Consider the following 20,421-nt stretch of genomic DNA (forward strand, 5'->3'; position numbering starts at 1 on the left):
GGCTGTACAGAAAGCTGCCTTGAAGCTCGGTTCTATCCACGCCCTCCCCTTTACTCTGCTCCCACACTAGCTGGTTAAGAAAATGAAGGAATAAACTGCAATGACTATGAAATAAACATGAAGGTCTTTTTATATGATATGTTTCCCTGAATAGGGAACTAAGAGGGATAGCAAACCCTTATTTTTATTTTATTTTTTTTTCCTTTTTTGCGGTACGCGGGCCTCTCACTGTTGTGGCCTCTCCCGTTGCGGAGCACAGGCTCCGGACGCGCAGGCTCAGCGGCCATGTCTCACAGGCCCAGCTGCTCTGCGGCATGTGGGATCTTCCTGGACCGGGGCACGAACCCACGTCCCCTGCATCGGCAGGCGAACTCTCAACCACTGTGCCACCAGGGAAGCCCAAACCCTTATTTTTTTGAGCATCTACTCTATGAGGTAGGAACTGGCTGACTGTTTTTTGAATGTGACCATCCTTACAACCCCTCCTCCCCCTGGTTCAGACAATTATATCTGTTTTACAGTTGAGGACAACTGAGTCTTAGAGAGGTTAAAGGAGCCGACCCAACGACACAAAGCAAATAAAGGAGCCGAAATCTATCTGACCTCAAAACCCACGATTTCTCCCTAATTCTGGGCCTTCTCCTGATTCCCAGTGGGGAATATCTAGCTCTGGCAATGCCAAGTCCCCTTTGGTTCTTATCCTGAAGTCACCCCAAGTATTGCCAAGATTCCTATTAGGAAAAATATGGTGTCTGATTAAAAAAAAAAAATCATGCTAAGATGATAATGAACTACCAGAGGCACACCATCAAAGCAAACCATGGCTTTGGTGTTTATCACCATTGCTAATAGTGGAATAAGTGTCAAGTTCTATGCAACCTGGGCGGAGGGTCCTTTGTGGCTCTTTGAATGACATGAATAGCGACCTCTGGCCATCCAGAAAGGCGGCTGTGTCTATCCACTTGGGAACCAGAGTCGATAGCAGTACGTGACAGAGAACGTACCGCTTTCCACGGTTCTAACGTAGAGCCAATCGCCTGTGTTTGTGTCTGTCTAGGTCCCTTAGATAGTCACTCCACCAGTAAAACTAGAAGCCCCGCTCAATACGCTATAATGGCCTATATGGGAAAAGAATCTAAAAAATGTGTGGATATGTATAACTGATTCACTCTGCTGTACACCTGAAACTAACACAACATGGTAAATCAACTATGCTCCAATAAAAATTTTAAAAACAGAATACTTTCAAACTTCAAAAAAAAAAAATACCCTAGGAGCCCCATGAAAAAGCAGTGAGCATCTGGTGGGTCTGGAAGCTGTGTTAATCCAGTGACAATCACTCTAGGCCTTTTTGTGTCACTAACACAGACACCAAACAAAATTCCTTGCATTCCTGGTAGAGATAATTAGGCACAATGATGAAGAAAAAAAGAAATGGCAAAGACAAGAATAAAGGAAGAACACTGATTCACCACAGGAAACGTAGTAGTTAGCTGGACTCTGCTTTGTAGCAGATCTTTCTGTAAGTATGGCAGATAACCCAAGAACTTCCTGATCTTGGACTGGCGCCATGATGGGAATAATATTTCCAGATCGAAGAACTGTTTCTGTACGGTAGTCTCCCCCAGGTTACTGAGCACACATCAGAGCATTCTCTTTTTCACTCCCTCATTTTTATGTTGCCTAAACATCTCTTTGTCTCTATCTCTTTCTCCAGTCTTTTCCCTACTTCTCTGTTTTCCAAGTTTAAGAAACACAGCAACATAGCAGATTTCTAACTCTGAGGTCATAGAAAAGCTCTTCATCTCAAATTGCGCGAGGCCTTCTTTCAAAATTTCCAAAGAAGGTATCGGGTACACTTAGGCAGCAATAATTCTCATTTCAAAGCTTTGGCTGAATCATTGCTTGACTTTAAATCGTTACTTCAGTACGTTAGAAACACTGGATTATAGCGAAGGGCAAAAAAAAAAAAAAAAATATATATATATATATATAGTAGACAAGATTTACTTTGGGAGTCTCCACTCTACTTCTGCTGATAGATTTGTAAGCTAGAAGGTTTGTGAACTGTAAAACTCCAATGTTTCATCATCATACCCATAGCAGAAAGCTACCTGGTGGTGATATTTCCATCCCCATGGTACTTATGAGCAATGGGATTGATGACTGGTACAGATATGTCAGCTCTTAAAGCAGTGAAGAATGCAGGAGGTTGTTTAGTTTAATAACTATACTTAGGAGGGTAGTACCCAAGATTAAAAAAATGTAATGGCTTCTCCAGGACCATTCCCCAAACTCTGGCTTTACCTGTTTCAGGGAACAAGGTGGGTTTGTTCACCCCTGTATCCCCAGCACAATGCCCGGCACAAAGTAGTCGTTCAATAAATATTTGTTCAATGGAGGTTGAATGAAGACACGTTGTAGTTATAAGGCATTATAGTAAAGAGCACTGTAAAATTCTAAATCCAGGGATGAAGAACGTTTTGTATCCTTTTACATACGGACAAACAATATTAAGGTATTCTAAAAATGTTCATCATTTCACCATCCTTGCTGCCTGAAAGCTCTCACCTACATTTTTCTTATGGAAATATAAGTCTTGTCCCCTGTAGACTTCTCACGGCTTCTTAATCTATAGTTAAATCCAGTTCCTGTTTTGTGACTTATAGAGGTGCTTTGTCTTAGGGACTTAAATTTGGCTCAAGGTATTTTCCTAGTATAATTCACCTTTTCTTTCTTTCTTGAAAAGCTTCAGTTCTGTGGATAATTATCAGAACCTTCAAGGAACCACAAAATGTCAGAACTGGAAGGGCCTCAGGGATCATTGAGCCGCACCTCTCATTCCTTCCTTTGTGATACCCTTCCTTGGAGCTCTATCCTCCTGCCAGGTGGATGGGCTGAGTCCACATCATCCTGGGTTGAATGTGGAGGCATACAAACTGTTAACATACCTAGGACAAGAGGTCTTTATTAATTTCACTGAAAATAGAATGGTGTAGGATACGCAGAGTACACTACTTATTCGAGACATTGCATGAGAAAAAGAGCAGATGCCTATGATTCAATAAAAGCTAGCCGCTGTTACTACCTTAGCTCTGTTGGATGAGCAGCCAGAGTCATCTTTCTCCAAGCAAATCTGACTGTTCCACCCCGCTGTTTAACTCCCCCTTAATGGCTCTCCATTGCCTATAGGACGTAAAGTCCAAACAACTTAACTTAGCGTACTGGGCTATCCTGCAGCTGGTCCCTGCCCACCCTCTAACACTAGCTTCCATTTCTTGTCCTTTCCGTTGTGTCCATGTTTTTCATTATGCCTGTAACATCTCTCCTCTCCCTTCTTCACCTGGGTAACTCCTGCTTATGCGTTATGATTCAGCACAGGCGTCACCTCCGCCGGGAAGCCTTCCCCTCAGCCTCACTCTCCCACAGAAGCTTGCGCTTGCTTCACTCACAGAAGTTACTGTTTTGAAATCTTCCTCCGATAGCTGGTAACTCCGTTAGAACAGGTTTTGTCTTCTAGTCATTTCTGAGGACCAAATACAAGCAGACTGCTGTGCATGGAGATGCCCAGTGCATTTTTATGTTTTACTGAATCGAGATGTAAAACACTTCCTGCCGTGTTTTTTGTTGTGCAGAAGGTTAATTTCAGTCAATGGTTTGTATAACGACGTTGCCAGAGTCCAGGCAGAATTATGCGGTCCAAAAGGCTGTCCAACCACATCGATGTTAAGAAACAAGGAAAGCTTCCCTCATCAAGTGACACGATGAGAAGGTAGATCCAATCCCTCGATTTTTACCCCAGATTCATGCAACAGCTAAATCTATGCCGGTAACTTCTAATAGCAGCAAAGCTCATTTCACAGAGGTCTGTGGTTGATATAACAGGTGATGTGTAACCATGGAGAGGGCTCTCATTAGGAGAAATGAAGATTTAAGCCCCAAGGCAAGCATACATGTGATGGTTACCCTTGTTGATGTCAAAATGCTGCTGGGGACAATTCTGATCACTAGGCCAGCACATTCCCGGGTAGAGAAATAGCAGAGGCTGCCACTGAGCCACTCAGGCCCAGCTGTTAAGGAACAGGTCTTGGCAGGTTCTTCTGTCCATCAGTGGAAGAAAAGAGAGAGACAGTATAATTATGCATCTGGATTTACCAAAGAGGATGACAATAGTAGTAGTATTAGATTTCTAAGGACGTCTGAACACGGCCTCCAAATCTGGACTCAATTTCTGTGGACGTCAGTGAGCTTTGGTGTGCTTTTCCTTTGAGCACTTAAAAGTTAGCATGGACAAAAGGCAGCATATGGAAACTTTGGGAACCCAGCAAAAGATAAACCAATATTTAGAGAGCATGTTGAAACGGTAACCCTTAAAAGAAGTTGTCAAAGGGGTCGGTTCCTGTAAAGCTTTGAAAGCTCCATCAAGTAAATTAAAACATGGTCGTGTAAAAGGGCAACACCTTCTGCTGTGGCCATTTTAGGCTAATATAAAAGAAAATTCGGAATTGGAAATCATTTGCTGCTGGTCTGCATGGATTTTGTTAGTGTACAATGAAATAGGCATTCTGCAGTTTGCTTTTAAAGAGGACACTCTGTGATCTTTAAGATGTTTTTCCTTAACTTTCTCGTTTCAGATAGGGACCCTCAAACTTCTTTTATAGTTCTTGCTGGTCCTAGGAACCACCCTAGGTCGGAGAAAAGGGACTGGGATTGGGGTGGGGGGCAGAAACCAAGTACTATTCCTGGAATTATGGGCTTCTTTCCACCCCCCCTTCACTGTTTATCTATTCTGCACCACTCAGCTGTTCTCTGTTGCAGAGAAATAAAAGTTTAGTTTAAAAAGTATGTTAGAACAAAGCTACAGAAATTGCCTGGAATTTCCTTCATTTTCAGCCATCTGGCTTTCATTGCGTACTTCTTTCCCCTCCTCCACGTACGTTTACCAAATCTTTTCAACACACGCTGGCCGAGCTATCAAATGTTTATAATTAATAACAGTCAGACTCCTTTTTTTTTTTTCTTTTAAGGGAGTGCTTTCTGGCTTTCCTTGGCTGCTCGTGTCATAACTAGTATAAACCAGGGAGATGGTCAGTAAAGCTTAATTACTAAGACGTAGTTGAATAAAAGAGAAAATTGAATCAAATTGAAGTCCTGAATACAAACTAAAAATATTTCTCACCAAAAATGAAAGGGGAAGGAGAAGAGAATTAATGTTTCTAAGTGTCTACCATGATCCTATTTTAGAGGTGAAGAGTCTGAGGATCCGAAAAGGAGTATGAGCTCTCGAAGGTCACATAGCTAAATGTGACAGAGCAGGATTTGAACACAGGTCTTAATCTACCCGCGGGTTTTTATTTTGGTGGTCTCAGGGACGGGGAAGATGTTTAGTGCATGTTATTAAGGGAAAAATCAAGTTCCCAAACAATATGCATAATCCGATCTCATTTACAAAGGGAAGAAAATCTTATACATTTGTATATATTCATGTATATATACAAATGCATGGAAAAAGGTCAGGAAAAGTACCGAACCATTAACAGTGATTTTCTGTGGGAGAAGAAGGGTGTGGAGCTGTAGAGCGTGGTGGTGAAAGGGGAGAATGTACCTTTCTTTCTTCACAACTTCTGCTGTGCCTGAGTGTCAAAGAATGAGAATGTTCATGTATCACTTGTAGAACTCCAATACTTAGTTTTTAAAGTAGAAACAGGAGGCTGGCCACTTTCCTAATGACTGATCTTAGCTCCTTTTTGGATATTTCTTCCCTTACATGGATCTAACCCACCAGTGAAGGTGGGCAGGGTTGGGGGGCTTCTAGATGCAGATTACTCAGAGGGTGGTAAAGGCACCTAAAATAATTTTTCTTCCGTGTACTGATACCTTCTTTGCTATCAACTTGGATGCAAAATTCTCACAATTGTCAGCTCATAAGCAAACATGGTCCTAATGTCTTCTGGCCAATGGTAGGCCAGGTCGTTAAGGGATTAATACCTGGCCTCGCTGTACTACCTTCCAAAGCTCCTGACAATCAAACCCCTCCCTGGGTGTCCACTCTCCCCTCTGATAAAAGCTTGTCTTCCTATTCTTACTCCGAGGATACTTTGCCATACATGGCTGCTAACATAAAGGGTTATTTATCTTAAGGCTATTGATGTTTTAAATTGATACGTAAAGCCTTAAACATAAAGAAGAGACTCTAATAATAACATTTTCAGCACCATCTGTTGGGTGGGAGGGACAGGATAAGAAGGATGGAGGGGAGAGAGCACACTTATTAGGGTTGAAGCATTTTGCTATGGAAAAAATTTGACCCTATAGTCCTTATACCCTTTTATTCAATAAGCACTTAATAAGCACCTACTTCGTGTCAGACAGTATGCTAGGCGCTAGGTGGATAGAGAGGAGGATTAAGACATAAGGCTGACAGCAAGGACTTTAAAATCTAGTCCTCTTCCATACAGATGGCCAACAGGCACGTGAAAAGATGGTCAATATCACTCATTATAAAATACAAACCAAAACTACAGTGAGGTACCACCTCACACTGGTCAGAATGGCCACCATTATAAAGTCTACAAATAACAGATACTGGAGAGGGTGTGGAGAAAAGGGAACCCTCCTACACTGTTGGTGGGAATGTAAATTGGTGCAGCCACTATGGAGAACAGTCTGGAGGTTCCTTAAAAAACTAAACATAGAGTTACCACATGATCCAACAATCCCACTCCTGAGCATGTATCTGGAGAAAACTCTAATTCGAAAAGATAGATACACCCCAATGTTCACAGCAGGACTATTTATGATAGCCAAGACACGGAAGCAACCTATGTCCACTGACAGATGAATGGATAAAGAAGATGTGGTACATATATACAATGGAATATTACTTGTCATATAAAAGAATGAAATGATGCTATTTGCAGCAACATGGGTGGACCTAGAGATTATCATACTGAATGAAGTAAGTCAGCCAAAAACAAATATCATATATGATGTCACCTATGTGTGGAATCTAAAAAGCGATACAAACAAACTTATCTACAGAACAGAAATAGACTCAAAGACATAGAAGACAAACTAATGGTTACCAAAGGAGGAATGGGGGGGCGGGGATAAATTGGGAGCTTGGGATTAATATATACACACTACTATATAGAAAATAGAGATACACACTACTATATATAAAATAAACAACAAGGACCTATACTCAAATCTTGTAATAACCTATAACGGAAAAGACTCTGGAAAAGAATACGTATATATATGTGTGTGTGTGTGTGCATATATATATTATATACATACATAAAACTGAATCATTTTGCTATATACTTGAAACTAACATAACATTGTAAATTGACTATACTTCCATAAAAAATTAAATCTGCATTAAAAAAATCTAGTCCTCTCCAATAGACAACTACTATTTTTTTACGTGTCCTAAAAAATGCGGGCAGTCCATGTGCACACACAAATTGGTACAATCAAAATACCTCCTGTTTGAGAACACGGTCTTCCTGCTGTGAATAGCCAGGCATGAGAATATATCTGCCTGAACCTGGTGAACGTTGGACATGTGCTTCTGATACCAGCTCTGTCGATCACACAGAGGAAATCAGAAGGTGAGTTTCATCTCAGAAAGACTGCCCAGATAGGACGTTCCCTCTAGCGTCTTTGGTGTTCTCTGTGTGATCTGATATCACACACAAGAAGAAAAGCAGCTTCCTTTGGTGTTCAGTAAGACAAATAACTTCCTGGAAAAGCTACTTCTCTTAACCAGTGCCACCTCTTAGAGACATAAGCCCAGTGACCAAGACTCAGAACATCACTTCTGTATATCCCACAGAAAGTGCTATGGTTTTTTTTAAACTGGCAGCCCATCAGGGAATACAAGGATCACTGAAAATGTGCAGGGAACACTGATCCACGTACAATAAGAATTGTGAATTAAAGATTTAAATTAGTCCCAAGTAAATAGAAGGTGCTTGGGAAAACGACGCACTGCCATGCCCCTACTAATACATTTTCTCTTTCATACACATCCGACATCAACATTCCAAAGGAGGGATTTTCCCCGATGTCAGACTGAAATATTCCACAGGAGATGCACCTCTATACACTTCTCATTTTTAAGATGAAACTCTGTTTGGGCTCTTGGATGGGAGGTAAAGAGAGTGAGTCACATCGGGCCACTTTGGCCCCCTTTGTTGTTTCAATTAGCATCATTCTACAAACACTCAGCTACGTATAGTTGGCCCAAGAAAACCATGCCTGCGCGCAGTAGGACATCCAGCCTGTCAGTCTGACGGTTCGCTGGTGGACATTAAAGCACTGAGTTGACCTGGAGCAAATGCAATAACGTTAAGTCCAAAAGAGTCCTTGTCCTGGAGACAATAAAAAGGTTGTAAATTAAGCTTATCTAATTTAACCGTAATCAGTACTTGGAGGGTGGGAAGTAACGTCTTGTGTCCTACTCCTTCTGCTGCCCCAGGAAGGGAGGGGTTTAGGGGTTGTAAGTCCCAGAAGATGTCTGTCCCAGGTACTGACTCCTCGGCCATGCCTCAGCTCATCACAGCATTTGGATGTCATTACACCACTGGAATGTGGTTAGAAAGATCCTCATGCTTGTTTTCAAAGTGACGGTAAATAAGTAGAACAGAAATGATAGCAATCATCAGCACAAAGCAGCAGTAAGGGCAGTGCAACGCTCCTGCCTACAGAGCCATGAAGAGTTATGGGATTACTGGAGCAGGACGTGGTGACCTCAGATTATCTCATGCAGCTAACTGATTTTGCAGATATGGAAACAGAAGGGGCAGACGTCTTGCCCAATGTCACACAGCTGGTGGGTGGCCGAGCTAGGATGAGAGGCCAGGCTTCCTGACCTGCCAGCCAAGGCCCTTGCAGGCTGTCCCTGCTCTATGCCTTCTGCTGCTTCCTATTAAGGAGACTGCAGTCAAATGGAGGGGTTTGGATCCCTTGCCCATGCAGCAAGGTCTTAGACTCACTGATAAACAGTGAGGTCAGGACAGAGGTGTGCACAGGGGTAGAAAAAGAGGTGTCTCAATATTCTGTGCACTGGATCTAGGTTTTTCCCAGCCCAGCTCTTGACTCTATTTTACGCTGTTACTCCCATGGGTGGGGTAGCGCTCCAAGCAGTGGCTAACTGATTTTCTGGTTGCCTTGGAGAATATGGCACTAGTGGCCCTCGTCACTTCTGTATTTGAAGAGGGAAGCCAGGCCCACCCTTCAGACTAATCTACAGAATAACTCTGGTGACGAGCAGGAGAGTGTCACTGTGGGATGGTGCCTTGAGATGATCCGAGGAGGCCTGCAGTCTGTATCCTCCAAGTCCCCGAGAAAGGCACCTAGTTGGCTGAGAAGTAAGACAGGCAGCATTAGCCTGACCGGAAAACTATCGTTAATTCCTGTAGGCAACACATTGCTTCTCACATGATACCTTGCAGAAACAGAAGAAATATCCTTCAGAAAGAGCAACCCTCTCCGTACGTAGGACATGATCCGGGAACATTCTTCAGCCCATCAGCAGACTTGAAAGTCTGGCTTTGGTTCTTTAAATGTCTCCCCTTTGAAACCAGAATCATAGATGAGATGGTTTAGCTTCTACAGAGACTTGCTCCAAACACGTGTATGAAGGAAAGTCTCTCAAGACCCCGTAACATTGCGTAGGCTGAAGCAGTGACTGGGTTGATGAACTAAGACTCAAGGTTGGATGATAATGAGACCCAGGCAGGGCTGAACAATGATATGCTCTAATTGATTTTATGCATGTGGAATGACAGACGCACACCCCCGATCACGCTATAATGAATCCGCATGCTGTGTGTGCATACAGATTTCATGGTGGGTCAGTTATACCACCCAGATCCTTCAGTTCCTGCAATCCGCAAGCCAATCTGTTACCAGGGTGGGAGGGCTCGGGGCACAGGCTGAAAGGTGGCAGAGACCGTAAAGCCCGTAGTCAGTTCTCATTCCCTCCAGGAGAAAGCAGCAGTGGGGCCTGTGCACATACCAGCCACACCACGGGGCTTTGCTTCAGTGTACGGAGCATGAGCTTCTGCACCCCGGACCACTGGGCTGGAATCCCAAAGCCCTGGTTTCAATTAAATTCAAGTGGATTTGACTAAAAGTTTGAACCGACGCTAATTGGTTTTCAAAACACTGGGTAACAATAAGCGTTCTGGTCTTGCCCACGGACAGACGTACCCCGTTCTGAACATGCTCCTGGGCAGCAGGGCGGCCAGTGCGCCTCTTACCTTGCCGGGCAGGGATCCAAACGGCAGGATTTCAGGAGCTGGGGCGGCCGCTGGCTGGTCACGCACAGGTTCTCATCCGCGGGCTCCCGTGTCTGTTTGTTCAGGCAGATCACCACCGCCTCCTGGACACCTGTGTACAGATCACACTGTCAAGGCCGGAGTGGGCGCGTGGGCGGTGAGCGAGTGTAGACAGGGCAGCTGGTGGGAGGTCTCTGCGACTGGGAGGACTCGCTGCGTGTCAGGCAGTTGAGAGTCCGGGGCTGCCCATCTCGTCAGGCATCAAGCCGTCTGGAGAAAGCACTCAGAAGTTTGTGCCCCTTAAGGAGGGCAACTCCGCCAAAGTGGGGAGGCTGCTCCCAGCACTGCTGAAACGCTTAAAAAGATGCCACCCGGGGGCTTCCCTGGTGGCGCAGTGGTTGAGAGTCCGCCTGCCGATGCAGGGGACACAGGTTCGTGCCCCGGTCCGGGAGGACCCCACATGACGCGGAGCGGCTGGGCCCGCGAGCCATGGCCGCTAAGCCTGCGCGTCCGGAGCCTGTGCTCCGCAATGGGAGAGGCCACAACAGCATGAGGCCCGCGTACCGAAAAAAAAAAAAAAAAAAAAGATGCCACCCGGCTATGCAGCCGCCAGTGCTGGAACAGGATAATTTAAAGCAGAAGGAAAGCAGGTCGACCAAAGTAATGACCCCGAGACCTTCACACACCGTATTCTAATCAACAGGAGATGACAGTATTGGGAAGGCAGGCCCAGAGCCGTGTTTGAATGTCCAGCATTCTGTAAATTGCTGTGCTTCTGGGGCCTTGCATCTAGGGCTTTGCTGCTTTCCTTCTGATTCGGGTTCATTTCTTTAGTGACCTAGAGCAGCTCGGCAAGTTGGAACAACGAAAGAGAACAAGATGCCTAATGACGAGTGACATCCATGGAAGACAATGTTCCCACTGCCACCCACATGCCCCTAACTACAGACCTAGTAAAACAGGAGTTTGAGGAGCGACTGGCGTACGGTTACTTGGCGGCTCTTCCAAGGTGGGGTGTAGGATCTCTCATGGAGACTTTCATGGGACAGGGACACATGTAACCATGTGTCCAGATATAATAGACATCCTTGTCTTGTTTCTGATCTTAGAGGAAAAGCTTTCAGTTTTTCACCGTTTTGTATGATGTTAGCTGTGGGCTTGTCATATACGGCCTTTATCATGTTGAGGTACATTCCCTCTATACTCGCTTTGTTGAGAGTTTTTATCATGAATGGACCTTTAATTTGGTCAAATGAATTGAATATCATTAAATTATATTAAATTTAATGTAATATCCAGACATTTCATCCTGCTTCCCAGTCATAAAAGCAGTAGCAAAAATCCTCTGAGTGAACATTAGCCAAGTATTGAGGCTAGGATCCTGACATGCCCCATTCAATCCTCTCAACAACTCCATGAGGCAAGCACCGCTTTTATCCCCACTTTACAGATAAGAAAACTGAGGCTTAGAAGGGTGAAAAAACTTGCCAAGGTCATACAGTTGATAAATGGTGAAACTGTAGTGGCTGTGCCTTAGCACTGGAGCTTTAATGACTGACAACGCTAACATTCAAAAATACTAAGAGGATGTTACATCTGCTGGGGATCTTTAGGAATAAACTAGACATTTGTCTGGAATCATCTCAGCAGAATTCAGTTTAAAGAAGAAGAGAGACAGGACATTCCTGATAATTTGCTTTCAGTCACTCATAGCTATATATATAAAGATATGTACATCTAAATGTACCTATGTGTTGTTAAATATTTGTACGCAGTTATAGCGGAGTATGTGACAATCCATATAATAGCTTTATATATAAATACACATACGTTTTCTTTTTAAAATCTTCTGCATTGCTTCATCAGATAGTACCTAATATAGTACGACAGACCTATCACTTCTCAGCCCTGTCGCTTCCCTCCTCCTATCTACCCTGTGTTTCCCCAAGAAGTTATCACCCCAATCAATAGGCTAATGCTTTCCAAGGTGATGTTACACTGACTTCGAGAGGTCACTCAGCAAGCCACCATTTAAAAAGTGACATTTTAAAGCCTGAATCAGAATCGCCTTTCTTTTTTCCTAGGAAGTCTGACAAATCAAACACAAAAAAAAAAAAAAAAAAAAAAAAAAAATCAGTCACAATATTTTCCCTGTCAGCTTTCTTTTTTCTAAGCCTTTTACGAGCTTCAAAAATTTAATTTAAATATATCACGGCCAGTTCAGGGTGAAGCATTTGAGATTTATGCTAGACATTCAAGATATTCCATCATATTCTGGAATGCTGACTCCAGGGTGTCCTCCTGGTTGCAGCTGGAGTGAGCCACTTGAAATTCATGGTATGATGATATAGCAAAACACTTCACAAGAAATTGTTGATATCTTCATTGATACTTCCCACCAGAACAGTCTGGCATTATGAAGGTCATGATGACAAGGCGCTAGATGAGGCGAACTGTTCCATACAGAATCTAGAGCTGTGATTCTGTTTGAAATTAAGGTTTCAATTCATTTGTCTACCTGGTAATATTCCAGAGATTCTAAATGTTACTCTAAAATAAAATATATTTTGGCTTTAGTCAGCTATTGAAAAGCTTATGAATTTGAGTTGGCAATTCCTGAGGCAGGAAGTGACCACAGGGCTTTTGTCACCTGCCTTACTTGAAAAGGCTTGCTTGGGGCAGGGCATGTATTGGGGGTGTATGAGTAATGTGACCTGTTTCCACTTTGCGAAATCCTTGTTTACAGAACTGAGGTCCTTTCAGGACTGCATGGAATGGGACTGCAAGGGTTAAAGTTTCTAAAATGACATCGGTAATCTTCTGAGATACATAGAACACATTTACATGACCCCAGCCAATAATCCTAGCTCAGGATAAAAGTCACCTTCGGGTTGGTTAAATGCTGAGATTAAGAAGCGTTCTAGAGTTACTACCTTCTAATCTAACGTCTTCTAGAAGGATGCCCTCGGCCTCCGCAACACTGCATTCAGGGTCAGTTGTCATAGCATTCCTAGATGGGGGGTGCGGGAGGCTAAGGGCAGAGCTCCGTCGTAATGAACGAGGATCTGGGACCAGCCCTGTGGTCAACACACAAGAAATTTTTGTGGCATTAATGAATGAGATGCCTAAAGGGCAGGGCATTCCAAAGCAGAGCGTGCAATCTGGGCCAAGGGGCGGTGGGAAGGAATGGGGGCCTGGAGGAAGCAACGTGGCGTGAGGGAGCAGCCCTGGCATGGGGGTGTGGGAAGCTGGAGAGGGAAGACGTGTGAAGACTTCACCTGTCAGTTCACAGTATACTGGACTCAGGGCAGTCGGGCCGGGATGTGAGAAGTTAGCTCATCAAGTCTGTGCTACTTCCCAAATGGGCTAATTTTTGCACTGAGAAGGACGTTTTAAACCAACACAGAACACACGTGTATGTATGGTCCTTTCCGATTCTGAGTTTTCCTTTCTTGACAGAAGCAAAAGGAGAGGACTCATAAGGAAAAGGGAGTAAGATGCACAGGATTTCACCTTTTATACTTGCTGAAATCAATTTCAAGTTTTCCTTCAGCTAGATTTTTTTTTTTTTTTTTTTGCGGTACGCGGGCCTCTCACAGTTGTGGCCTCTCCCCTTGCGGAGCACAGGCTCCGGACGCGCAGGCTCAGCGGCCATGGCTCACGGGTCCAGCCGCTCCGGTGGCATGTGGGATCTTCCCGGACCGGGGCACGAAACCGTGTCCCCTGCATCGGCAGGCGGACTCTCAACCACTGCGCCACCAGGGAAGCCCCTTCGGCTAGATTTTAATGTCGATTTTACCATCTAGGAGGTCAAAAAAGCTGTTCAGGTTCAAACCTACTCTCCTTGACTACACCTATCCGTTCACATATGGAAAATTAAAATATAACCAGGAGATGTTAGTGAGACAACAGGACACAGATCTGAACAGGTTAGGCTCACTTTCAATCTTCCAGAAAATGGGATTTTCAGTGATTATATCTCCCAGAACAGTAAAGTTGTTACATGATATTTGATGACAGCTTGGGGAAACGCAGCCACCAACTACAGCCTAAATTACTAACTAGTTCCTTCTGGTTGCTACCTCTGCTAGGTGAAAGGTTACTTTTGTGTCTATCCAATTTCATCTCTTGAGGTTGCAAAAACAATAAAATTAGCTAGACTGGTCTTATAACCCCAAATTGATTTAAAATCTATGTGTTAATCCTGCAGATTTTTGATTGGCTTCAGCAGGAATGATTAAAAATATCTTCAACCTTGTGGGTTATATCTTAGTGAAAGATCAAAGTTGGTAGTACCATAAAATGTTACTGCCAAACAATGACTTCAAAATATACATATCCCGTATACCAAAATAATTTTTTAGTGTGTCTGGGCATCATACGGACCATGTGACCCGAGCATATTTTCACCACTTTGGAATTTTCAACTTTTAACATTTTAGGCTTAGATATATTACCTTGGCACAGTGACACAACTGTAGGTAAGTGTGCACAGTTGTTGACAGATAAAGACCTAACGGGATATAAATGATGTACACTTTATGTTATACAAAGATGCTCAGTTCCTACAAGCCGACATCATTTGTGTATGAAATATACAAATCTTATTTCCAGATCAATAGCTTCTGAAAACCTTTTAAATGAAAAACATTCCACATACTCTCTACGCTTTGAATTTTATACCCCTGGTTGATCAGCAGAATGGTTAGAATCTTAAAGATAAAGGTATCTGGTCATTTATATATTCCATTACAGCATCATTTTTCCCATCTGCTCATAAAGTTCATGGCTTGACTTATAGCTGAGAATCATAACTGAGAGATCATAAATAATCGTTTTCAAAGCACATTCATTTTAGACTAAAGATGGTGATTGTTCAATTCAGGTGATCGTGGAAATTGGGGATATGATCATGGAAAGTGGAGATAAACACACACCATCTGAACTCTTGAGTCATTCACTATGTTGGAAAGAAGCAACTGTAGCCACTGCTGTGTCCTTTCCACCTGGCCTCTGAGCTCCTGCTGGGGCTCGGAGATCACCAAAGCTTATTTAATACTTCTCCCTCATTAAGCGTGGAAGAAAAGATGTCCTCATTGTGAGTGGAGGGCACCACAGGACATGGATTAGCGGAGTTCCAAGAAACTGTCTTCCAGAATCAGATGGAAAATTCTAGGTTTTAAAATAATAGGCTCTCCATGAAAACACTTAAGAACTCCATGGTTTGAAATTGGAAGGCTTCGAAACAAAACGAGAACCTCAAGGTCAAGACTATTAAATGCTTACGAAGCGACCTAATGGAGAAAATTGATTTCTCTTGCTCGTACTTGTTCCATTCCTTTTCAACTACGCATGAACAATTTGGGCACATGTATTCTGACACTCCCAGTAATGAGAAAAGATGCTTTTATAAAAGAGTTTCCAAAATGTCATGGTTTAGAAAACAGTTTGGGGAAATAATTGTAATATAGATATTTTTATACCAATTAAGTAAGAAACTTTGCTGGGAATGCAGATCCTCAGTGTGACAACAGGGGTTACTGATAGCCAGTGACAGGGATTTGATGGGAAATCAGCTAGCGTTTCCTCACCTATCAAAATCTCTCTTGGGAGTAGACACGGGAGACAGTGTTGACGTGCATCTAAAGCATTTTCTACAGTGGTACAAAAGATCGTAATCTTAAAGAATTGATTGTTGATTTAAAATGCCTTCTTCTCCCACTACAGTTCCATTACTAACACCTGAAATAGAAAAATCACTGAATCCGTTATCACCATGAACTAGACCTAAGAGAACCAGGTCAATATACATGGAAACATTGAACATTATTTAAATAATATTCATTCAATGAGAAAGTTTCAGGAACTCTCTAAGTGCTTAAAGAAGTGAGGTATGATGAAAAGACCCTTGACCGAGAAATGAACAGCAGGCCTAGTCCCAAATGTCACTCACTAGCTGTGTGATCTTGAAAAAGTCACTCAGCTTCTCTGTATCTCAGTTTTCTCATCTATAAAATGGCAGTGGGGTCAGGATTCTTTATATTCTTTCCAGTTCTAGGTAACCACAGTGTTATAATTGCCCTTATACACCCTCTCCCTTTGTCAATAGATATTACTTTGGGAATCAGCTGAGTAAATCAGATTGGCTGTACCCTGTCCTTGGGAACAGCAAACTGCTTGTCATCTTGGGTCTTGGTTCATACCACATGCACAGAGGCAAGGGCATAGATAAATAAAAGTAAATGTTGAGAGCATTGCCAGGTCAGTGTCAACTTTGTTTCTCAGTCAGATATGCTAAGATATATTGCAAAACGTCAGAATGACAACTAAAAGCAAAAGCATTACTTGTGATGGCTACTCATAGCTGACAGTCTAAAAGCTGCTCAAGCCCAAAGAGAAATACATCTGTGTTTCATTCAGTCCGCTTTACATTTAGAATGGCTTTCTCCCCCTACTTATCATTCTTGGACTAGAGGCAATCACGTGACACAGTTGCACGCAGAGAGAGAAGTTACAGAAAAAGGACAAGACGGTGGCAAGGATCTGAGCCAGAGCCCCCTTCTTACCTCCTCCACATGACTCGGAGCACTTGGTGAAGCCCTCATACTCCCAGTCGTAGAGCTGGTCAAAATCCTGCAGGCCACCGAAGAGGCCACCCGTCTCTTCCGGGTTAAACTCAGGAACCTCCCCGTTGCAGGGTCCTGCGTAGCAGGGGCGCTGCGATGCCGGCTTGGGCCCTTCACATTCGTCAACGGGCAGGTCGGCCACGGACTGAGAGAAAGACAGGAGCACCTGGCACCGGACTATTCGCACCTGGGTCCCCACACCACAGGTGACCGTGCAGGCCGACCACGCCTCTGGGATGAACCTGCAGTCCGCAAGCAAACAAGAGGACAGGATGAGAAGCCCCAAACAGGAGACCGCGGGTACTGGGAGGGTCCTCATCCCACCTGCCACCGTGGCCCAGTGCCGTCCCAGGATGTGCTCAGGGCTCAGCCACCCTGTCCTGTGTTGGGCGCTTCGGTGTAGTTCATGAGCTCACTTGCCACTGTTTCTGGATTGGTTTCTTCGTGAGTGTCATATGAACCCCCAGCTGGAAGACATTCCAGCCACAGACCACCTGCTTTCTCCCTGCTTTGCACCCACAGTGGTAGCTCTTTGGAGCAGGGAATTGGTTTCTTCTCTATCGATCTAAATCCCAGCACTTGTGCCTCCTGCAGATGCCGGCTATTCTTCCAGCAGAGTAATACTAATACGAAAAACTCTAACAAAATCAGCCCTCAGAGATATTTAAGGAAGTATTTTTTTGTTTTGTTTTTAGTCTGAATTTCAGGTTCTGTAACTTTCTTTGCTTTTCTGCTCAATGTGCTTCCCAAGATTTATTTATATACAGAAAGAGAAAGAGGTTTTTTTGTAAGTTTCCAAGAATGGAGCAGAGCCTTGTTCCTCACACATTCTTTGAATTAGTCTGGACTGCGGTTCTTTTTATATCCTACAGAAAAGCCCTGCTACAAATTTAAATCCACAGGCATGTCACAGTAAACGAGGGGGCTCTGCATTCATACGAGTTTGTTCAACAGCCTCCAGCGCCTCCCCACCGAGAAAAGCCACATTAGGGAGAACTTGGTTTTTCTCTGAGTTTCTCTAGAATGTAGGACAATATCCAAATTCCAAAAAGGCTTTTTTCCTCCCACTAATCAACAATGGCCATATCTGCAATGACCTTGAGAAGTGCCTAGAGAAAAAAAGCCCAGAGGGAACCACTAACATTTTTACAAAGTTAGTATAATAATCTGGAGAAAGGACTTTGGAATTTTAAAAAAAAATTTACTTTTTCATGATCCTACTGCTTTTGAACAGGGAGTCATGCTGAGGAGGCATGCAAACCTGCCTCTTTAACCTTGACTTTGGCAGAAAAGGAAAGAAGTGATAAGAAGGTTATAGCATTAAATCTCAGCAAGTGAAAATAGTTCCTATCTAGTTTAGGGAAACTGAAATTCTAACAAGAAACCAATCCAAGTTTTCAAACTGGAAGAAGCACAACGAAGATGTGGCCTGGGCCCGAGCCTGGGCTGTGTGCAGAGCAGGGGGACTGGCCCGGAGACCCAGACCCATGGTGTCTGAGGCATGGAGGGAGTCCCTTTAAGAAAGGCCTGAGCATAGCACAGGGAGATCAGCTCGGTGCTTTGTGATCGCCTGGAGGGGTGGGATAGGGAGGGTGGGAGGGAGGGAGACACAAGAGGGAAGAGATATGGCAACATACGTATATATATAACTGATACATTTTGTTGTAAAGCAGAAACTAACACACCATTGCAAAGCAATTATACTCCAATAAAGATGTTAAAAAAAAAAAAAAAAAGAAAGGCCTGAGGCTTGTTTCCTTTGAAGAGCCATCCCCTAGGGGTGAACGAAGGTCACATACAACCTTGTCAAGAAGGTGCATGAGGGAAGAAGCATCACCCAGAATTATTCCCAAGAAATTCTCATCATAGAGTCACCTCCCTCTTTCTTTTTTGAATTCCAAACCATCTCCTGGCACCTAGAGAACGTGGTGGGGAAAACAGTATCCTAAAAGATTAAAATGTCTTTCCCTCTTTAAATAACGCTACCTGTAGCAGTCTTTTAGGAATGTAAAACCAAAATCTGCAATCGAAATAATTTTAACCCTCTTATTACACATTCACATCTATCTGCCTGAGTCCTGGAACAAGGACCATAACAAATACACAAGCACTGAACTTTACAACCCAGGTGTGGACAGAAAGGAAAATACATACCAAACTATTTTATGTATAAGAGAAACCTAGAAGCAAGTGATAAGTCTGCCAGCTTTGACAATAGTGATGAATAATGCTTGTTTAATAATGTGGTCCTGAATTTTGTTTTCAAATGAAGAAGATGACAAGATCTCAGAAAGAATGGCACCCTATTAGCTTTTCCCATACAGGAAGGATTATTGTTCTGTCAGCTATAATAGCCCTCTTCAGTGACTATTCCAAGAGACCAAGTCTCAAATAGCTTTTTCCGTAAAGGGCCAGATAAGGAAGATTTTAGTCTTTGTGGGCCATGTTTGTGAAGCTTTGTTGTTGCAATAACCTCTGTTTCCATCTTTTTCCTATATATATAAACTTATGACAAGTAGCTAAACTGATTTGTTTATGGATTATCTCCTAGATAAAAAGTGAGTCCCAGATGAAATCTAGAACATAAAGGCTGCACAAATGAAACCCTCAGCTCTCCTTGCCTATAACATGAATCACTTTGCATTTGTTCTCTCTCCAGGACTGGGAAGATACACCAAAAGCACACTAAGTAGAAAAGGGGTGCTACCGACGCCCCATGAACTCACTGCAATGATTGAGACTTGTTTACTTTAAAGTAGCATCTAAATGAACAAAGTAAAGAGATATGTGCGTGAGGGTGCGTGTGTGTATTTTTGACTGTCGGAATACTTAGGGTTAATCTACTTTATGTCTCCCAAGTGAGAACCTTATCAAGTGTCAAACAGCCTTACTGGCTTATCTCCCAACCCACTATCCTTAGGTCTTCATCAAGTTCACACCAATTAAGAACAATTTGGTCTTTAAGTGGTGCTGTCTTTTGGCAGTCATCCTAATATCTCTAGTGCATACACTGGATGATATACTATTCTCTCTCACTGAAGGCAGGAGATTGTATTTCAAAAGAAAAATATCTAATAGTGCAAACGGCCAAATGAATAATAACTGTTTTTCATGTGAAACCTTCCCCCATATCCCTAGATCTCCCAACTCTGTATTTACTATCTTGAGTTTTCTGGCCACAAGTGGGAGGAAGCAAGGTCAGTGAGAGGGCAGTCATATGAGCTAGGAGGTTTAACTGCAATGTTTAGAAGATGCATCTTGAGTAGTTCTTGCTGAGTTAGAACCTTTAAAGTGGGACCTTTAAAATGGAGTCAATGTGTCTTTTAAAAATCAGTATATTTATCGTTTTGATGTACAGTGTATTATTGAAGTTTAATTTGGGTACTTTAAAAATTCTTTTGGTTAGCAGCACTATTGCCAGATGGATGAAGAATGGCTTGGATAAGTGAGTTCTTTCAAAGGTGGGCTTGAGCTTCAGAAATGATTGATATGATTTCTGCATTTAG

General features: G+C 43.1%; 1 protein-coding gene across 1 annotated transcript in view; it reads right to left on the reverse strand.

Annotated features, from left to right (window-relative positions):
* ADAMTSL1 (ADAMTS like 1) overlaps positions 1–20,421 on the reverse strand; it is a 433,243-nt gene that overhangs the window by 213,229 nt on the left and 199,593 nt on the right. The window contains exons 14-15 of the mRNA XM_065878827.1: positions 16,856–17,157; positions 10,272–10,401 (exon numbers count right to left, since the gene is read on the reverse strand). Coding sequence (XP_065734899.1) covers positions 10,272–10,401; positions 16,856–17,157 — 432 coding nt within the window. The remainder of the gene's footprint in view (positions 1–10,271; positions 10,402–16,855; positions 17,158–20,421) is intronic.

This window comes from Phocoena phocoena, chromosome 6 (assembly GCF_963924675.1).
Source record: "Phocoena phocoena chromosome 6, mPhoPho1.1, whole genome shotgun sequence".
In the NCBI taxonomy this organism is placed as follows: Eukaryota; Metazoa; Chordata; class Mammalia; order Artiodactyla; family Phocoenidae; genus Phocoena; species Phocoena phocoena.